A 20,198-nucleotide genomic window follows, 5' to 3' on the forward strand; every position below is an offset into this window, starting at 1 on the left:
TGCAGTGCTGAGGGATTGCTGATGCAGACCGAGAATTAGCCTGAATGGCTCTGCTGATTGTCTGAAACAATGTAAATAAGCAAAATAATGCAGATGCTGGAAATCTGAAATAAAACCGGAAAATGTTGGATAAACTCAGCAGGTCTGGCAGCATCCAAGGAGAGAGAAACCGAGTTAATATTTCAAGTCTACATGATTCTTCTCCATTCTGAATGTAGAAGTGTCATATTGACTCGAACATTAACTCAGTTTCTCTCTCCACAGATGCTGCCAGATCTGCTGAGTTTATCCAGCATTTTTCTGCTTTTTGTCTCAAACTACTTCTTGCCTGAAAGATGCTGGCAATCCTTTCCAATGCATTATAACAGCTATTCAACTGGCACAGGAAATGTAAGATTGGAGAAAGACTGTTGTTACAGGGCGTTTTAGTGGTTCTATAGCTACCAAAGGTTCTAGATAAACAGGTCAAAACATTGCTGTTATCTGTATACAAACACCGCTTTGGAGCAGAGATGCTGTAACAACCACCAGCAGTGAGCTTTGAAAAGAAAAAAATGCTCTATCTGAAAATGTTCCTTCGAAAGAAAGGTGGTGTACATCGAACGTGAATCTCCAGTGAGAGTCCAGCTCACTAAACAAAGTCTGGAAACCATTTCCATCATCAAAATCTTTACTGACTGAGGCTCTCTGTTCTAGACGTTCTCTTTGTTCCTCTATGGGTGGGAAAGGTGGAGGGCGCCCCACAGCATTGCAATTGATATCGAGGAACCATGTAAACAATTGCAGCAACAGATTTCCTCCTTCATAGAATTCTGAGCGGCGCAGATTGCAGTCAAATTTGATTAACTGTGCTGATGCTGTAAACGCCTTTTTTAATGGTACTAATGTAGTTTCTACCTCGTCTCTCTCGACATTTAACAGGTCCGAACATGGGTGGTAAATCAACGTATATCCGACAGACTGGCGTGGTGGTCCTGATGGCCCAGATTGGTTGTTTTGTACCCTGTGACTCTGCAGAAATCAGTATTGTGGACTGCATTCTTGCTCGAGTTGGCGCCGGTGACAGCCAGCTCAAAGGCGTTTCAACCTTCATGGCGGAAATGTTGGAGACTGCAGCAATTTTGAGGTAGTGTTCCTAACACCGCTTCACCTTCCTGAAAGTTTAGTACTCCACATTGAAGCTGTTGCATTCTCTATTTTACTGCCTACAGTAAGAATGGTTTCAGGTCAAAAGCACCTCTGTAAAGCAGATGGGACAGATAGTGGAAACAAACGCAGATTCATCTGTATCTGTTGGCATTAAAAGTCCTTAGTGCCATTCTTTCAGTGCAATCTGGCTTCTATTGCCTTTGGAGTTGTGCTTCACCTAAATCCTTTTGTTCTGTAGAAAGTGTGATCGATTAAGGTGTTACTGAGCAAGTTATTGTACCTCCATTCAGTCCATCAGCAAAGTGGCCTGGAGGGATCGGTAGTTGACTAATGTGAACCGTAAGCATAAGTGCTAATTGAATAGGTCACTTGCATGAATTTACTGTAATTTATAATGGAGAACATTTGCTCATAAATCCCAAATTATTGAATGAACTGAATCTTTTACACTTCACTGTCTCAAGTAGTTTCTACTAAGGGACCAGGAAAGAGTACTGAACATGTATAATTTTCACTGGATTGTTCTCTAAATATGGGTGTGCTAATGCCTTGAATTTTGGGAAGAAGCACGTATGTTGCAGGAAGTTGTGCATCATTGATAATTATCACATTGAAAGCACTAATTACAGACTGCTCTTTTTGGTGTATTCTGATGACTTCCATGTGACTGTTAATCCACGATAACAGCATAGATTTTTGTAATGTTTTTCTTTAAAATGTCACAAGGCTTCAAAGTATATCAAAACCAAACTACAGTGGATTTTGAGAATTAGGCATTAAAACAAAGCATCAGAAATAGTCAGGTCAGGCAGCATCTGCGGAGAGAGGAACAGAATTGACATTTCAGGTGTCTGACTTTTGTCAAAACCGGAAGAGATTTAGAGATGTACTTGTTTAAAAACCTGTTAGAAAAACAGGGAAAGAGATGGGGGAAGAGGGGGCAAGGATGAAAGGGAAAGTCTGTGATAGAAAGGAAGGCAAAAGTGATGAAAGGACAAAAAGAAGTGATAATGCAAAGCAAAGGAAGTGATAGTGGAATGAGTAAAGAAATAAATGATGTGTCTAGAGGAGGTGTAAATGGGAAAACCAGAGTCACCAACAGCTATTGTTATATAATAATCTTTATTGTCACAAGTAGGCATTACATTAACACTGCAATGAAGTTACTGTGAAAAGCCCCGAGTTGCCACATTCCGGCGCCTGTTCGGGTACACAGAGGGAGAATTCAGAATGTCCAAATGACCTAACAGCACGTCTTTCGGGCCTTGTGGGAGGAAACTGGAGCACCCGGAGGAAGCCCATTCAAACATTGGGAGAACGAGCAGACTCCGCATAGACAGTGACCCAAGCTGGGAATCGAATCTGGGACCCTGGCACTGTGAAGCAACAGTGCTAACCACTGTGCTACCGTGCCACCCATATATCAATATATATACTATTATATCAACATCTGCATGGACTTTGACAAGGTCCCTCATGGCAGACCGGTACAAAAGGTGAATCACGCGGGATTAAAGTTGAGCCAGCAAGATGCGACAGAACTAGCTTGGTCATAGAAACAGGGTAGCGGTTGAAGGATGCTTTTCTGAATGGAGGGCTGTGACTAGTGGTGTTCTGCTGTGCTGGGACCTTTGTTGTTCGTAGTATATACAAATGATTTGGAGGAAAATGTAGCGGGTCGGATTAGTAAGTTTGTGGACGACACAAAGGTTGGTGCAGTTGTGAATAATGAAGAGGATTGTCAGGATACAGCTGGATATAGATCAGATAGAGACTTGGGCGGAAAATGGCAGATGGGAGTTTAATCAGGACATGCATTTTGGAAGGTCTAATGCAGGTGAGAGTTATACAGTAAATTGCAGAACCCTTGGGAGCATTGACAAGCAGGGAGATCTGGACGCGCCAGTCCGCAGATCACTGAAAATTACAACTCAGGTAGATAAGGCTGTCAAGAAGGCATACAGCATGTATGCTTTCATCGGTCGGGGCAGTGAGTATAAAAATTGGCAAGTCATGATGCAACTGTACAGAACCTTGGTTAGGCCACATTTGGAATATTGTGTACAATTCTGGTCGCCACACTACCAGATGTGGATGCTTTGGAGAGGTTACAGAAGAGGTTTACCAGGATGTTGCTGGGTCTGGAGGGTATTAGCTACGAGAAGAAGTTGGATGAACTCTGTTTTCACTGAAATGACAAAGGTTAAGGGAGACCTGATAGAGGTTTGCAAAGTTCTGAGTGGCACGGACAGAGCGGATAGTCAGATGCTTTTTCCCAGGGTGGAAAAGTCAATTACTAGGGGACATAGGTTTAAGGTGCAAGGAGGAAAGTTTAGAGGAGATGTGCGAGGCAAGCTTATTTTCACGGGGTGATGAGTGCCTGAGACGCACTGCCGGAGAGGTAGTGGAAGCAGATATAATAGTGATGTTTAAGAGGCATCTTGACACATACATGAATAGGGTGGGAATAGAGGGATACGGACACCGGAAGTGCAGAAGGTTTTAGTTTAGACAGGCATCCTGATCGGTGCAGGCTTGGAGGACTGAAGGGACTATTCCTGTGTTATATTGTTTTTTATTGTCAGAAAAAAGGGGCATAGATTATGATCTAAAATTGTTAGCAATATTGATCACAGAAGCCTTTTTGTTCCATAATCAAAAAGTGAGATGTTGTTCCCTGAGATTACATTGAGCTGTAATAGTGTCAAAGATCAAGGCCAGTTGGAGCAAGGTGGGAAATTAAAATGACTGGTGACCAGAAGACGTACAGATATGGTCATGCTTGCAACTGAATGTAGTATTTTTGAAAAGTGGTCATTCAGTCTGCATTTGATCTTCCATTGTAGAAATGATTGCATTTTTGACTTGAACATGCAAGTTATGTCAATTATTTTTTAAAAATTATTCGGGGACTGAATTATGTAGTATTTCACCTTGGGATCCTGCGGTAAAACCAGCTTAGAATGTTGGATGAAAGCTGTCTATCTGTTGACTGTAAGGACCTTATGTCAAATCAATTTGGATTCCTTCCTAGTGGGTGTGGGCTTTCAGCCTAATTTGTATTTATTAGCCATCTCTTGAGATGTTGCAAGTTGACTGCTGTGTGGAGAAATGACCGGTGTCACTGGTTGTGTGCAGGAACTGGTTTCGGCAAAGAGCCACTCATCAATTTACAAACAAATTGGAAAGATTTCCAGTTCATCTTTTCTGGCAGATCAAGGAGCAGTTTGGTATATGCACAGTAATTGTCCAATGGGATGATAATTTTCTGACAGAATTGCTGCTACAACCATGCCAGATCCCAGTTGCTGTAACCTTTGCAGCTCGTGCATCCTGCCCCCCTTCTGGTGCACACCAGTCCTGTGTGTGTCTCTCTCTCCCCCCCCCCCCCCCCCCCCCGCAGCCTCTGATCTGGCCCCTTTATTAGCAGAGAGGAAAAAGATTTTATTTTAATCACTTGGGTCCTTCTGGTGAAATGATTATTTATCTATATAATTTGTAGGCATAACACTGTAATAGATCTGAACAAATTAAATAACCTTGAAAAATGTTACCTATTTGGATAAAATGTCATTGCCAAATGCCTATGATTAGTGCAGTTCATTATTGTATATAGTCGCATAGGGGCCTGCAGCATCCTCTGAATTTATTATTTTGTAGAGGTTCAGCGAGATTGTGTAGGCTTTGGATCTCCTGGATGAACACTTCAGTTTGTGTTTGTGCTGAGTGAAAGGGGAGTAAGAGCATTACAACATCCTGCACCGATTGTTCTATATTTACAACTTGCTTCAATGTCGAAATTTACTTTATACAACACTACTGTGTCCACGTGCATTAATGTGTTGAGGGTGCAGGTATGCCTGTTCATTTGGTGAACAATTCTGTTAGCTCGTTCCAGTACCATCTGTCCTCCTCGCAGTGTGACAATTTAAGTAACTCCATTGTACCTGCATCTAGCATATAAGTCTAGCTGATATAGACGAATACTGCAGGGATTTTAGATTAGAAATTCTCATTTTTGACATCTGCTTTGACCTAAGCATTTTATTTTGCGTACTAGGTCTCATCTTTGAATCCCCATCCTATGAAGGGGAAGAACTGAACATGCAAAATTGGCAGGAGTAGACTACATGGCCCCTCGAACCTCCTCAGCAATTTAGTATGAATGACTACGGCTGAACTTGGGCTCACTTTCCTATGTGTGCCTCAATTCCCTTGAATTTCCTGAGACCAAAACTTTGTCTTCTCTCAGCCTCAAATAGACTTATTCCTTTGCGGTAAAGGATTCCAAAGATTCAAAATCTGTTCAGTGAGGACATTTTTTTCTCAAATCAGCCTCAAATGTTGATCATCTTATCCTGAAACTGTGCCCCCACATTCTAGATTCCCCAACCAGGGGAAAGAACCCCTCAGCGTCAACCCTGTCAAGACCCTCCAGAATCTTGTATATTTCAAATGCAATCGCCTCTCATTCTTCTTGACTCCATAGAATATAGGCCCAATTTACTCAGCCTCTCTTGAGAGAACAACCCTCTGTTTGCAGGTTCTCACCTTGTCTGTGTGGGATTCCTCCGGGTGCACCGGTTTCCTCCCACAATCCAAAGATGTGCGAGTGAGGTGGATTGGCCATGCTAAATTGCCCCTTAGTGTCCAAAGATGTGCAGGTTAGGTGGGGTTAAGGGGATAGGATGGGGGAGTGGGGTTGAATGGTGTCCTTCTGCACTGTAGGGATTCTATGGAACCAATCTAGTGAACCTTCACTACACGATATCCTTCTTTAACGATGAAGACCCAAAATTTACACACTACTCCAGGTGTGATCTCTTCAAAGACCCGTGTAATTGAAGCAAGGCTTCCTTATTCCTCCAACCCAATCCCCTTGCAATAAAGGCAATGTGCCATTTATGAGTGTACGAATTAGGAGCAGGAGTAGGCCATTTGACCCCTGGAACTTGCCCCACCATTCAGTAAGATCGTGGCCAATCGGATTGAGGCCTCAACTCCACATTCTTCTTTAAAATAAATTTAGAGAACCCAATTCTTTTTTTTTTTTCCAATTAAGGGGCAATTTAGTATGGCCAATCCACCTACCCTGCACATCTATTTGGGTTGTGGGGGTGAGTGAGACCCACGCAGATACGAGGAATGTGCAAACTCCACATGGACAGTTACTCGGGGTCGAACCTGGGTCCTCGGCGTCGTGAGGCAACAGCATTAACCACTGCACCACCGTGCAGCCCCGAACTCCACATTCTGCCTACCCCCGATAACCTTTGACTCCCTTATTAGTCAAGATCTAGCCCTGCTTCCACCACTCTGGGGAGCAGAGTTCCAAATATTCACACCCTCCTGAGATAAAATAATTCTTCTCCTCTCCAACTTAATTGAGAGACCTTATTTCCCCTCGTCATAGTGTCTCCCACCCTTTAAGCATTTACCATGTCAAGTCCATCTGGATCTTGTATGCTTCAATAAGATCACTTCTCAGTCTTCTAAACTCCAATGGGTACAGACGCAGCCTGACCAATCTTTCCCCATAACCCCTGATATCTGTTAAGTGAGATTTCTTTGAACTGCTTGTAATGCATTTATATCCTTTTATAAGTAAGGAGGTCAAAACTGTATACAGTACTCCAGATGTAGTCTTCCCCAAGACCCTGTACAACTGTAACAAAACATCCCTATCTTTATATTTATTCTTGTAATAAATGTCAACATTCCATTTGTTTTCTTAATCGCTTGCTGAACCTGCATCCTAACTTTTTGTGATTCATGTACCCAGATCCCTCTGTATCTCAGAATTCTGCAATCTCTCGCCATTTAAATAATATGCTGCTTTTCCATTCTTCTTGCCACAGTGGACACATTCATATTTTTTCACATTAAGCTCCATCTGCTAAATTTCTACCCACACCCTAAACTTTTCCAGATACCTTTGCAGACTCCTCATGTTCTCTTCATAACTAACGTTCCTACTTTGGTAACTTGAGGACGCTGGTGGTAATAAACTATTTACAGAGTTCTGCTCAAAGCAGCATATCGCCCCAGTACAGTCCTTGCTGGGAGAACTCACCACACAGGGCTCTGCTTTGGACCAGCATTTACATTTGTACATAATGAGCCCCAGGCGGTGCCTCCGCTCCCTACCTGGGGGAGCTCATACTCCATGCGTCCCACAGGGAGATCAATGCTGCACTTAGCCTGTGTTTGTGGCTTCTGTTAGTACAAGATGAGAATAGGAGCTAATCTTGTCAGCATTTTGTTCACAAAGATCTGATTTGGGGCATTGAGTCAGCAGTTCTGCAAATGGTTTCCATGGAATAAATCCAAAAAGGCATGCAGTGAAACTTTAATTATCTGCTGCAACAGACGACACCCTACCCGGACAGATAATTGAAAATCTCCCAGGCTGATGCTATATTTTACGCTTTTCATTGATTTTGGATTGCCTAATAAAATTCTCAGCATGTTCAAATAAGATCCAGGTTCTTCCTTTCTTGAATAAAATGTTCATAGCCCAATTCTTGCTGAATAAACGCTCCTGAATCACACAATTTGCAGTGCAGAAGGAGGCCATTCGGTCTGCACCAGCCCTTGGAAAGAGCACCCTACTTAAGCCCCCGCCTCCACCCTATCCCTGTAACCCAGCAACCTTTTTGGACACTAAGGGCAATTTAGCATGGCCAATCCACCTAACCTGCACATCTTTGGACTGGGGAGTAAACCAGCGCACCAGGAGGAAACCCACGCAGACACTGGGAGAGCGTGCAGACTCCGCTCGAACCTGGGACCCTGTGCTACCGTGAACCCAGAGCCCTGACTCATAAGCACATTAGAAATAGGAGTAGGCCATAGCCTTGAGACCCACTCTGCCATTCAATAAGATTATGGCTGAACTTCTACATCAACCTCACATTCCTGTCTTATCCCTTGATTGATTTGACATTCTATTCAAGAATGGGATTGCTAGATTTTTGACTCAACAATAGCGCACCCAGCCCTATAAGGTAGAGAATTGTGCTCCTATTTATGATCTTCGCTCCACTGATTTGCGACTGAGTAACGATGCTTCTCATGATCTCCTTCCTAAATGGCTGTCCTCTTATCCTGAGACAAAGACTTCACTGCTCTTGAGGACAGAAGCTAACGTACAAAGCTGTCCACATAGGAAATTCTACCATAAATAAAAACAGAAAATACTGGATAAACTCAGCGGCTCTGGCAGCATCTATGTAGAGAGAAACAAAGTTAACATTTCGAGTCTATATGACTTCTGCAGAACTGAAGAGGTTTGGAAATGTAATAAATTATATAGTTGGAGAGGCAGGCAAAGGAGGTGGGGTAGAATAGAAAGACGGGGATAGTTCCTCCCCAACCACCAGCTCTACCCCACCGCCCTCATCAGCGCTCTCTCTCTCTCTCTCTCTCTCTCTCTCTCTCTCTTCCCCCACCCCCCACCCAAGACACATAAAGTAGATGGAATCTGCTGCAACTGCGCCCCCCAGATGGTCCGCCCCTGTCACAGTGCCCGAGAATGGCTTTTCGTGTCCCCCTCCCCTCTCCCGGGGCTATACTCATGTGCCCCCGGGCAGTACCTCCTCGACTGATTCTCGTTTTCCAAACCCTGTTGTAAACCACATCGGCGAGCTATGAATATTCAGTGAGGTGGGAATCGTGGCGGGAGAGGCTCGGTAAGTATATTAAAATGTATTTAAGTGAGGGTCCCGCCCTTTCTAGGCGTGAACCTCATTATGTCACTGGTGTAGGGACCTGGAAATCGGAAAACGCGATCATGCCGACACAAATTGCGTTTTCCGATTCTCATGGGATTTTCCTTCCACTTCGCCGTTCTCGCTGACAGCGAACGCAGGCTGAAAATCGCCCCCAACTTGTCAAGTCTTGATTTCAGGACAGTGAAATTGCAGGGGATAGGTGTTGGCTCGTCTGCAGGATTCAGTACTAACAGGAAGAAAATTCAGATTGCTCTGAGGAGAGATAGGAGGCTACAGGAGTTTCTTTTCTTGTAACCTGCCAAGTAGAATGTAGGTGTTCAGCAAGGGTAGAAAACCATTATGAATAATATACATGTAACTTTGGATGGTTGAATTTGACTCACCTTTTGGGCCCCAGAAGAGGAGGCACTAACTTTAACATTATTATTGTTTCCCAGATCAGCGACTGAACACTCCCTAATTATCATCGATGAATTGGGAAGAGGCACCTCTACATACGATGGTTTTGGCCTGGCCTGGGCCATATCAGAATACATTTCCACCAAGATTTGTGCATTTTGTATGTTTGCCACTCATTTCCACGAGTTGACTGCCCTGGCTGACCAAGTGGCAACAGTCAACAACTTGCATGTGACTGCGCTAACCACAGATGAAACACTAACCATGTTGTACCGTGTAAAGAAAGGTAAAGCACGAACATATAGCGGCACCAACTCTGTTTGAAATGATTGTTACTCTATTCTCTAATTCGTATTGCGTAGAACAGGTTAATGATAATCATGCATATTCCAAAGGTTCCAATTGGTCTACAAGAGTGCAGCAGATTGCTGGTTAATTGTGCCACATAAACCGCTTTCTGCATTAGTGAGTGAGTGATTTCCTTTCATGTATTTTACAAAATATATCCCTACAGACAAGGCAATACCTTTACATTTGCCCCCTTCTCAGAATTTTATTGGGTTTGTCTCTTCTGAAAAGACTAATGGACAAAATGTACCTTTGGGTGGAACAATTTCATTCCACAATAAATGAGGTCCTCGCTACAAGATAAAGGGTGTGATTCAGCCACTGCCTTGCGCCTGGCGCAGATCAGCACGCACTGGGTAAATAGCAGGAAAGGCCAAAACCCTGATTGGCGCCGAGCGCGAACCAGTTTGCAATTCACGTGGCCCGTTGTCGATGGCGAGCTCCGGGTCTCGCACAAAGATGGCGAGATTATCATTAACCCTCATTTGCATTAATTTCAATCTCATTTGTGAGATTGAAGTTGAATGCAGCGGCCTCCCAGGAATTACTTTGACTCACCCACGAGAAATCATCTGGATGTTGTTCAGTTCTCCTTTATAAAAACCTGAGGCTGGTGCAATAGCTGCTGAGGGGAGGCGAGTAGTCATTTCCATTTTCCGGCATGCAGTTCAAGGGCACCGGAGCTGCTGCCCCAGTGCTGGGGTGGCTGGGCTTCGTCGGGGGGTGGGGCTGAAGAGTTCCAGGTCAGATCTCCGACTGCTGTCTCCCTTGGATGTTCTGCCTCCACCTGATATGTATCAGCAATTGTGTGGTGCTCACCAGATTGTGCCCCAGAAGCTTGTCCACTGACGTTGCCCATCGAGATGGAAAGTGGAGGTGATGCCTCGCTGGTTTCCTTGGAGCTCTCCTCTGAGGTGGTCTCTTGGGGAGAGGGGAACGACTCCAGATGGACCGGCCTCATCAGATTGAGAACCTGCGAGACAACGGACATGTGGTCTGAGAGAGGGAAGGATGATTTTATCTGACATGAACAACTCACTTGAGACGGGTTATTTGGGTGAAGGGGCAGCGGATCCTCCCCTCTCTGGCGCAGGTCAACTAGTGCCCATAGTTTTAGAAATCTTTTGATAATGCTCACTCCTCGGTCAATCCCACGACGTCCAGGGACCATTCCTCATAGAGGGTGAGTGCTCGAATCTCCAGGATTCCGCCCCGTCTTGGCCCTTCCTGCTTATTATGGGCTGTCTTCTCCTGCAGAGACAAAGAGGGCATTGTGAGCCGCATACCTGATGGGTCAGGGAGGTCTGTAGCAGGTGTCATGTGTGGGCACCGCACCTGGACATGAAGGGGTTGTGCTGGTTGGGTGCCAGTGTATTCTGAGCATCAGATGTGGGAGGGTGTGAGCCAGTGATCTGTGAGGGGGAGGCTTTGGGAATTTGAGGGGTAGCAGGTGGAACTGATGCCAAGAGAAAAATGATAACTTACCCTTGCAGCTCGGTTGAGGTGGTTGGTCTTCCAACATTGGACGCTGGTCATGCTGCCCGCACTGACAGCTGCTGCCACTGCCTTCCAGGCGGCATTGCTGTTCCTGCTGCTGGGCCTGCAGCCCCCTCAAGGGAACAGGATATCCCGTCACACATTGCGGCGTCGAGAAGGCTGGCCAGGTTGGCATTGGCAAAGCGAGGAGCAGGTCAGCATGCTGCCATGCTTGTGTGTTGACTGGTGGTGAGGGACTATTTAGAAGCAGCTTCCCCACGTTAGCGGCGAGGCGCTGAGGCGCCATCCGTCGAAACAGGCGGCGAGACAACCAGTAATGGAGAGATTCACGTGGGGCTTATTTTTGCATAAGTACCATTGAATACGGGCCGCGATCTCGCCAACGCGGCCGTCGAGAAACACCTTGCCAAATACGACCAAAACGACTTAGAAATTTTCTGTTGAATCGTGCCCATAGTTTTGGAAATCTTTCGATAATGTCATTTTTCCATTGACATTTGGGCTGAACATTTCAATACCCGTCCCAGAGGTTCTACTTGTGCCTGTGGGTCTCTGGCTGATTTACTATCGTACCCACTACTGGCACAGCTACTGACCTATTTTAATAAATGTCCAACAGGACTTGAAGGGAAACACGACCTGTAAATGTATACTACTGTTGAATCTAACAAATTTGACTGTCACACTCCTGAATTCACAAAGCTTCATGGAGGAGTGAAGTTTTGATATTTAAAATGACAAATATTTGTTTTCATCTAAAACATTGGTGGGGGGTGGGGGGGAGGAAGCAGTACAAATTTATTGCCATCAATATAAACGTTTCTTTTTTGGTGCAATTCATTGTAATAGAGAAACAGTTCAGTGCAGCAGTGCAAAGAGTAGATGACGGGGTTTCTAGTGCTGCTGATTGGCTGCTTCCGGCACTTGTGTCCAGCAACTGGTTCATGCCATTGCCTCAGCCGGATTTATCAGTGGTTGAATGTGACATTAAAACTTCGAGGCAGAACAAATTGGATAAAAATGTTAATCCTAATTGTTTTAAAAATGCCGCCAGTGGCCCCGTGTTTTATAAATGGATATGACACAAGGTAATTACTGTTGACTAATAAAAGCAGGATGAGTAACACACAGCTAGAGTGGGAGGATTGGAGACCTGGGGTTCAGCTCATTCTGAACGTTTGTGAGAGTGTCACCATTTCAGGAAAGCAGTTGGTGCTGGGTAATTTAAAGCCCAGCAAGTCTGTGTAGGCCCCCTCATTTTGAAGCATATAATTAATGTGGGACGGGAACATTTGTAACTAAGAACAACATGTTGAGTTCAGAGTGTCTTCGAAGCTGCATCTGCTGCACACAGCCCAAACATCTTGTGCTTGTTAATATATTTTGCCTTCATAAGACCTCAAAGCTGTCGATTCAGTTCTCACCCTCCTCCTCCTCCACTCCTATCAGGTTGCTTCAACTTCAATTTGTTTTTCTCTCTCCCCCCCCCCCCCAACTTTTCCCCTTTTGGCTTTCTGCCCCCTTGGTTCTTGGCTGTCGGCTGTCCCACCTGTACCTTATTTATGTGGTCAATCATCATATGTGAAAACTAAAGATGAAGGAGAACACATTTCCATATTGTAGTTAATTTTTCCATAACACCCTCCGGGCTCTCCTCCCTGTTCCTGGCCACCATGGCCTCGAACTGCCTCATGAATATTTTGAGTTTTTATTTCTACAAGTATTGTCAGCATTTTCTGAGTTTGCATTTTACCAGTTTGTACCAAGCTCCCTTATCCTGGGTTAATTGAAGTAGTCATGAGGATTAACTTTTTCTATCATTTAATCTTAGATTCCTGTGCAAAATGTCTGCTCATTTGCTTCCCTTCAAATTTCAGAAGTCTTTTTCTCAACTCAGTCTTCTAATATTAAGAGTCAGTCTTGTTGCTTTCTCTACCATTTCAATGGTTTAGAGCCTAACCTCGTGAGTTGGCAGCTCGTAATGAATGCAATATTGAAGCTGTAATCTGACCAGACCATTATAGTTTCCGAACTTGGCTTCAGACTATATCGAGTCAACTCATTTGACAATATTGTTCGGATTCTGTTTGTGTTGTTGATTGTTGGTCTGTAATGGGTACTTTGAGTTTGAATTTGAATTTTGAAGTACCAATCTTTCTGTTTTATATGAGCTGGACAGGAGGCTATCACAATAGGTTTTACTCAAATCGCTTAATCTGCTTCCCTCTAGAATGCTTTTATCACGGACTTGAGGTTCTGGAAATCGGAACAAATGTGGAATATTCATTTATTCTATTCCTTACTCCCAGTGCCGCATGCGGCAACACGGTAGCATTGTGGATAGCACAATTGCTTCACAGCTCCAGGGTCCCAGGTTCGATTCCGGCTTGGGTCACCGTCTGTGCGGAGTCTGCACATCCTCCCCGTGTGTGCGTGGGTTTCCTCCGGGTGCTCCGGTTTCCTCCCACAGTCCAAAGATGTGCAGGTTAGGTGGATTGGCCATGATAAATTGCCCTTAGTGTCCAAAATTGCCCTTAGTGTTGGGTGGGGTTGCTGGGTTGTGGGGATGGGGTGGAGATGTTGACCTTGGGTAGTGTGCTCTTTCCAAGAGCCGGTGCAGACTCGATGGGCCGAATGGCCTCCTTCTGCACTGTAAATTCTATGATATGATAATCTATGCTAGCGCGAGATCAGGCATAGGAGAGTAGACCAGATGAATGTGTGGCTGGAGAGTTGGTTTTGGTGGGAGGGATTTAGATTCCCGAGGGATTGGGACTGATTCGGGGGAAGGTGTGACCTGGACAGGTTGTGCCCCAACAAAAACATAGAAATTTTAAAAAATCTATTGTCAGCAATTCACCCAGAATTGGTGTTCAATTTGTGAGAGTTTTATTTTGGTTAAAATAAAATGAATTAAAAGTACTGAAATGCTATGATATGCAGAAGTGATGCAGTAGGATGGCAGAGAGGATTATGCATTGTCATTGAGGGTGTTTATTTTCCTATATTTTCTTCAGAACTATTCAGTTTCTTTGTTTCCAGTTGGGACCGGGGGGAGAGCCTTTAGTTCTTTTGCACTATTACTGCAGTCGGGTACTGAGAACCAAACTAGTGGAGCATAACCATTAGCTATAAACTGATTCTTTCTAACAGTGGATAGGACACTTCCAATAAGGATGTGGCTGACCTCTAAATATGCAGTACAGCAGGCAATGCCAGAACTTAAAATGATCACCTCCAGTCTCCTCTGCAAAGACGTGCTAGCTAATCGAGAAATGACTTGTATGGCACAGTACCACAACTTCAGGAGGGTCGCATTAGCTTTTGTTTTGTATTTTACATCTCAACTGGATTTCGGAAATCAGTTTATTTTGGCAAAGATGGAAGCCTCAGTATTTTCCTTTTTCAGCCCCACCCCCCCCCCCCCCCCCCCCGTATTCTTATAGCTTGTAAATGCTCAACGCTAATAATAAATATCCTGCCCCTGACCTGAAACTTCAGGAGCTTTTCTAGCTAGAAGACCAACTAATACTTGTCGAAGTCCACCAGTTTGAATTTTTAAACATGTCATCATCTACAGTAATGTTTAAATGTTAATAACGCAGTGCTAACTTTGTAGGTCCTGCAGTTGCTTGATGAATTGCTGATGAATAAGCAAAGGAGGTGCATAGAATCGTGCCAAGGATATTAACTGGCCATTTGCTGTAAACATAGATCGTTTCAGCTACTTAAGTGTCGTGCTTCCCAGTAGTGCAATGTGTTTGCAGGGCATAATTTCCCTCAGCCTGGAGCTCCACTTCCCAGCGAAGTACCAGCTGAAATGTTCCTTAGAAATTAGACAGTTAAGAGGAGATTTAATAGAGGTGTTCAAAATCATGAGGGTTCCAGACAAAGTAGATGGGGAAAACTGTTCCCCTTGATGGAAGGGTTGAGAACCAGAGGCTAGCAGTTTAAGCTAAAGTCTACATGTGGACTGAATGGGCTGAATGGCCTATTTCAGTGCTGTAACCATTTCTGAGATTCTTTTTTGGATACTTACATTCATTCAGCAGTTCAAGTTTCAGTTGTTGCTGGATCCTGGAACCTTATTGAATTCCTATAAATTGAAACTATACTATAATTTGGTTCATCTGACCAATTGTGCTATTGCCAACTCGTGGAAACTGCATTAATGTCCGGCAAATTCTTGCTAAGCTTTGTTTATATGAACAGTGCATAATTTGAATTCCAGAACACGGGAAATTAAGCTTTTCATTGTTACAACTTCCATGATCGCACTCTTAACCTCGTGGCACCCAGTAATTGTATGGTATTGAACGCTTTAAACATGTTTCAAATTTTATTTGCAGGTGTTTGTGACCAGAGTTTTGGGATTCATGTGGCTGAGCTTGCTCAGTTTCCTAAACATGTTATTCAAAGTGCTAAAGAGAAAGCCATGGAGCTCGAGGCGTTCCAAACTATAGGGAACTCTGAAGATTCTGACGAAGGGCCTGCAGCTAAGAAATCCCGCCAAGAAAAGCAGGTCTGTGACTGAACAAAGGGAGCTTAGACACTCTGAATTATTCAGAATTATTTTACATTTCAGAAGTGAGGAATATCAGTGCTGAGAAGGGGAGCACTTCTACAATGGACTCAGCATTACCATTAAGTACTCAAAGATCATATACAGAATTGGGTGGATCCTACTCTGTCTTAAGTACTTCAAACATGACCAGAAGGATACTTTGTACCATGATCAGTATGATATGGGGCAGCACGGTAGCCATGTGGATAGCACAATTGCTTCACAGCTCCAGGGTCCCAGGTTCGATTCCGGCTTGGGTCACTGTCTGTGCGGAGTCTGCATATCCTCCCCGTGTGTGCGTGGGTTTCCTCCGGGTGTTCTGGTTTCCTCCCAGAGTCCAAAGATGTGCAGGTTAGGTGGATTGGCCATGATAAATTGTCCTTAGTGTCCAAAATTGCCCTTAGTGTTGGGTGGGGTTACTGGGTTATGGGGATAGGGTGGCGGTGTTGACCTTGGGTAGGGTGCTCTTTCCAAGAGCCGGTGCAGACTCGATGGGCCGAATGGCCTCCTTCTGCACTGTAAATTCTATGATATGATTATCTCCACATGGGCCATCTCAGTCTAATTAATCGTGCAGAGTTTTATCCTGTGGTTCAATCTCCATGAAATCCAATGAAATGAGGACCCCAGAAGTCAGCAGGAAGAGGGTGACATGCATTGTACTCGTGTCACATTGGATTTCAACTGCCATATTCTCTTGTTTCATCAAAAACTACTTGTAGAGAGGAATGTTCACTTTGTAAAAACCTGAGCCAGGAGTACAGTTTTTGTACATGGGGCCCAGAATCTTTTTCAGGATTTCAATCCAGGTGACCACTTAGTGACCCAGTAGAGTGGAATTAGTCATCATGACCACCTTAATCATTAGGCCTACCTGTACAGGAACTCTTCGCTCTGGTGGAGCAAAAGTTGGAGCTAGGTACCCCGTAGCTGAAAAACCACCTGCCAATAAATTATTTAAACAAATAATTTCAACCAAACATTGCCAAATAAAAAGATGTTAATTATTTTTAATTGCAATAATGTGATCTTGGAAATTGGTACTAGTGAAATGAAATGAAATGAAAATCGCTTATTGTCACAAGTAGGCTTCAATGAAGTTACTGTGAAAAGCCCCTAGTCGCCACATTCCGGCGCCTGTTCGGGGAGGCTGTTACGGGAATTGAACCGTGCTGCTGGCCAGCCTTGGTCTACTTTCAAAGCCAGCGATTTAGCCCTGTGCTAAACAGTACCCTCAGACTCTTGTCCTTCCTTTTAAAATTGCAACTTTCTTCAGCGTTAGTGGTGAAATGAAATGAAAATCGCTTATTGTCACAAGTAGGCTTCAATGAAGTTACTGTGAAAAGCCCCTAGTCGCCACTTTCCGGTGCCTGTTCAGGGAGGCTGGGACGGGAATCGAACAGTGCTGCTGGCCTGCCTTGGTCTGCTTTAAAAGCCAGCGATTTAGCCCAGTGTGCTAAACCAGCCCCTGGTTACAATATTATGATTGCACAGACTGAGAATGTTAATCAGTCTTTTCTGTAGGCGTCAGGCCACTGAAAATGTTCATGGGGAAGAGTCGGTCGTGGGCAATATTTTGTGGGGTAATTTAATGCAACAGTAGACCCACTGGGGAAATTAATTTGCCTGGAATGCTTAGTATCTGTGTGGTCATATCTGAGGTACCAATTAATACATAATTAAAGAGTAATAGAGCATTGTGGCCCGAGGGGCATACTGTAATTCAACAACATAAATAATATTTTCCCTTCTATTTTGTAGGATGGTGAAAGGATCATTGCCGAATTTCTGTCAAAAATCAGAGCTTTACCCATTACTGATATGTCTGAGGAAGACTTAAAGCAGAAGTTAATGAAGCTAAAGTCTGAAGTGCTAGCACAGAATAATGGTTTTATCAACGAAATTATCTCAAGATCCATGGCATAAGCTCATGGTTTTAAAGTTAACTTCACAGAATATACTGAGGTGTATAGTTTTAAATGTGATGGGGAAGCGGGTGGTGGGGGGTGGGGGGGGGGGGGGGGGGAGAAGAGAGGCGTGAGGAGAACAAAAGTATCTATAACGTGGATGCCATCCACTGCATGGCCAGTCATGGAGATGAAGGTGTAGTTCCTTCCTTCACAGTCAACACTGTATGTTATTGCCTCTCTGAACATGTGAAGTGTCTAGTTCATAAATTGTAATGGGGTGGTTATTATCTTGAGAGCAAGAAAAACATGTTTTTTGGGAAATGGTAAGGCCAGCCTTTTTCGTGAGTTCAGCAGCCATATGTGTCAACAATTCCCACATTGAATTCAGATGTAAAATGGGACACAGTTTGGAGGAGTGCTGTTCTTGCCAAGCTCTGCGTGATACCATTTATGCTGCATACTGTAGCTGCGATGTGAGTCCACACTGCATTTAATTTTATAATTAATTTTCTTCTGAAAGATGAGATTTTCAATAAAATTAATAAAAATCTCCTGTTGTTTGTTTCTTTTGTGACTTGAACAAATTAGATGGCCGACAGCCTGTGATGTGCAGTAAAATGAAAGGGAAAAACTGCAAATGCTGGAACTCATTACACCTTAACCAGGGGAAAAGATGCTTCATGGAAATGTAATTAAAAGAAATGAACCAATGGAGGGCATATTAGGAGGGGGTGATTAAAAGAGATGAAGTTTTAAGGATAGGAGGAGAGGGAAATGTAGGGGTTTAGGTACAGAATTCCCAAGTATCTTATCAAAGCATGGCCGGCGATAGTTGCATGAAGGAAGAGACAAATTCACAAGTGATCGGAATCTGAAGGTTGTGGGCTGGGAGAGATTACAGAGATGGAAGAAGTACGGCCATATAATGGTCTTTAAACATGAGAATTTTAAATCCAAGGTCTCAGCTGACTGGAAGACTGGCAAATGGTAGCTTGATGTGGGATAATGTGGACAGAAATTTGGATGAACTGAAGTTGGACAAAAAAAGAGTATTTGAATAGTTGAGTCCTGAGTCTAGTTTCAATAGATGGGTGGAGACAGGTGATGCTGGAGACGTGGAGATGTGCAGTCTTTGTGGAAGAGGCATTGGGAGCTCAGCTGAGTCAAACAGTGCCGAGAGCACAGGCTGAGAACAGTCTTGTTCATTCTGAAACATTGGCTAGAGAAGGGTATATATTATTTGGCAAGGGAATGCAGTTTGTGACATGGGACAAATATGATGGGCGCAGTCTTCACAGTGTTTACAGAGAAAATTGCATTGGGGGCGAGCCTCTGAGATCAGGATGCCATTTAAAAATGGTGCCCCGATCTCTCACTACACTGAGGACTCCCAGCGAGCAGAGCTCCTCGGTGTGGCGAATGGTGCTATATGCGGCTTGGCTGCGCATGCCCCGCTGAGGCCCCTTATGTAATAAGAGTGCCGTTGTATAGCTTTGTGTTTTTTGGCGTTGCGAGAGCTGGGAAACACGCGGCTAAATGCGCTCGCTATGGGACTTGTTCCCATTTAGTTTCAAGCCGAATATGACGTCTTCTGAACACTCATTTGTATTAGTTGCCTGTTAATTAATGTTTGATTTGTGTGGATTTTAGCTACAGTAAAAATCTTAACCCAGTGGACAAGATTTCATTTCCATTGGTCGTTTGGGCAATTCATCTCTTTTCCAGTGTAGAAATTGTAACAATGTCTATGGAACCGTGCCCCACTGAAAGGCTGGAACTGATTGTGCACCACCTGCTCCATATAGAAATAGCCTGATTTTTATTTCCATCAGCTTCATTAGGAATATAAATCACAGTCTTGTCATAGCAGATAACCCCACGTCGTCTTTGTCTCACATATTTCCCAAGTCATAGGTTATTTACACCTGATCTTTGGAATGTCCACTCTAACTCATTGACCTATTCCAGTTGAAAGCAAATCCCTTCTGATGCACGCAGACCTGTCTTCCAACTCCATTCAGACGAACAGCTTCAATGTCATATCTCTTTAATCTTAATAATTAATTAATAATTAAAGACATTGTAAAATCCACATTTATTTAAACATACATTCAATCTACGTTTTGTGAATAGATTTAATTGAAAATTGATTTTCTTGGTTAGTATTTAATTGTTCTGGAGTATAGTGTTTGGTTTTTAAAAACTCTTATCATAAATTTGTCCCTGATTAATTGTTAAACATTTGATTCTCACTCCAGTGTTTTGGCCTGTTTGAGGATGTAATTTTTTGCTTTTTAAAAATTTAATTTCAGGGGGAAAAATTGATTTTGATGATGGAATTCTGCCAACCCATGCTAGAGATATTAAATGGCACTGAAGTGAAACTATAATAGCCCTTGGCATGGAGACCTGACACAGCCAAGGTCTCGTCCATCCCAACCTCATTAACTTGCTGACCTGACATCTCCAGACTGTTTGCTTCCACTTGTTCTGCAAGTTTAAATAATTCAAACGGCTCGTTCATGTTAAGCTGTGTCAACAAAGAAATAAATCAAATTTAGGACCATGAAGAGTGGAGCAGTTGGGAGCTGCTTAAAC

At 43.7% G+C, this 20,198-nt stretch overlaps 1 protein-coding gene across 1 annotated transcript in view; it reads left to right on the plus strand.

Moving 5' to 3' along the window:
- msh2 (mutS homolog 2 (E. coli)) overlaps positions 1-17,689 on the plus strand; it is a 117,756-nt gene extending 100,067 nt beyond the window's left edge. Inside the window, exons 13-16 of the mRNA XM_072511135.1 lie at positions 922-1,126; positions 9,320-9,567; positions 15,476-15,648; positions 17,452-17,689. Of these exons, the coding sequence (XP_072367236.1) occupies positions 922-1,126; positions 9,320-9,567; positions 15,476-15,648; positions 17,452-17,616 (791 nt within the window). The 3' untranslated portion in view covers positions 17,617-17,689. The remainder of the gene's footprint in view (positions 1-921; positions 1,127-9,319; positions 9,568-15,475; positions 15,649-17,451) is intronic.
- The last annotated feature ends 2,509 nt before the right edge of the window (positions 17,690-20,198 follow it).

The sequence above is a fragment of the Scyliorhinus torazame genome, chromosome 1 (genome assembly GCF_047496885.1).
Source record: "Scyliorhinus torazame isolate Kashiwa2021f chromosome 1, sScyTor2.1, whole genome shotgun sequence".
In the NCBI taxonomy this organism is placed as follows: domain Eukaryota; kingdom Metazoa; phylum Chordata; class Chondrichthyes; order Carcharhiniformes; family Scyliorhinidae; genus Scyliorhinus; species Scyliorhinus torazame.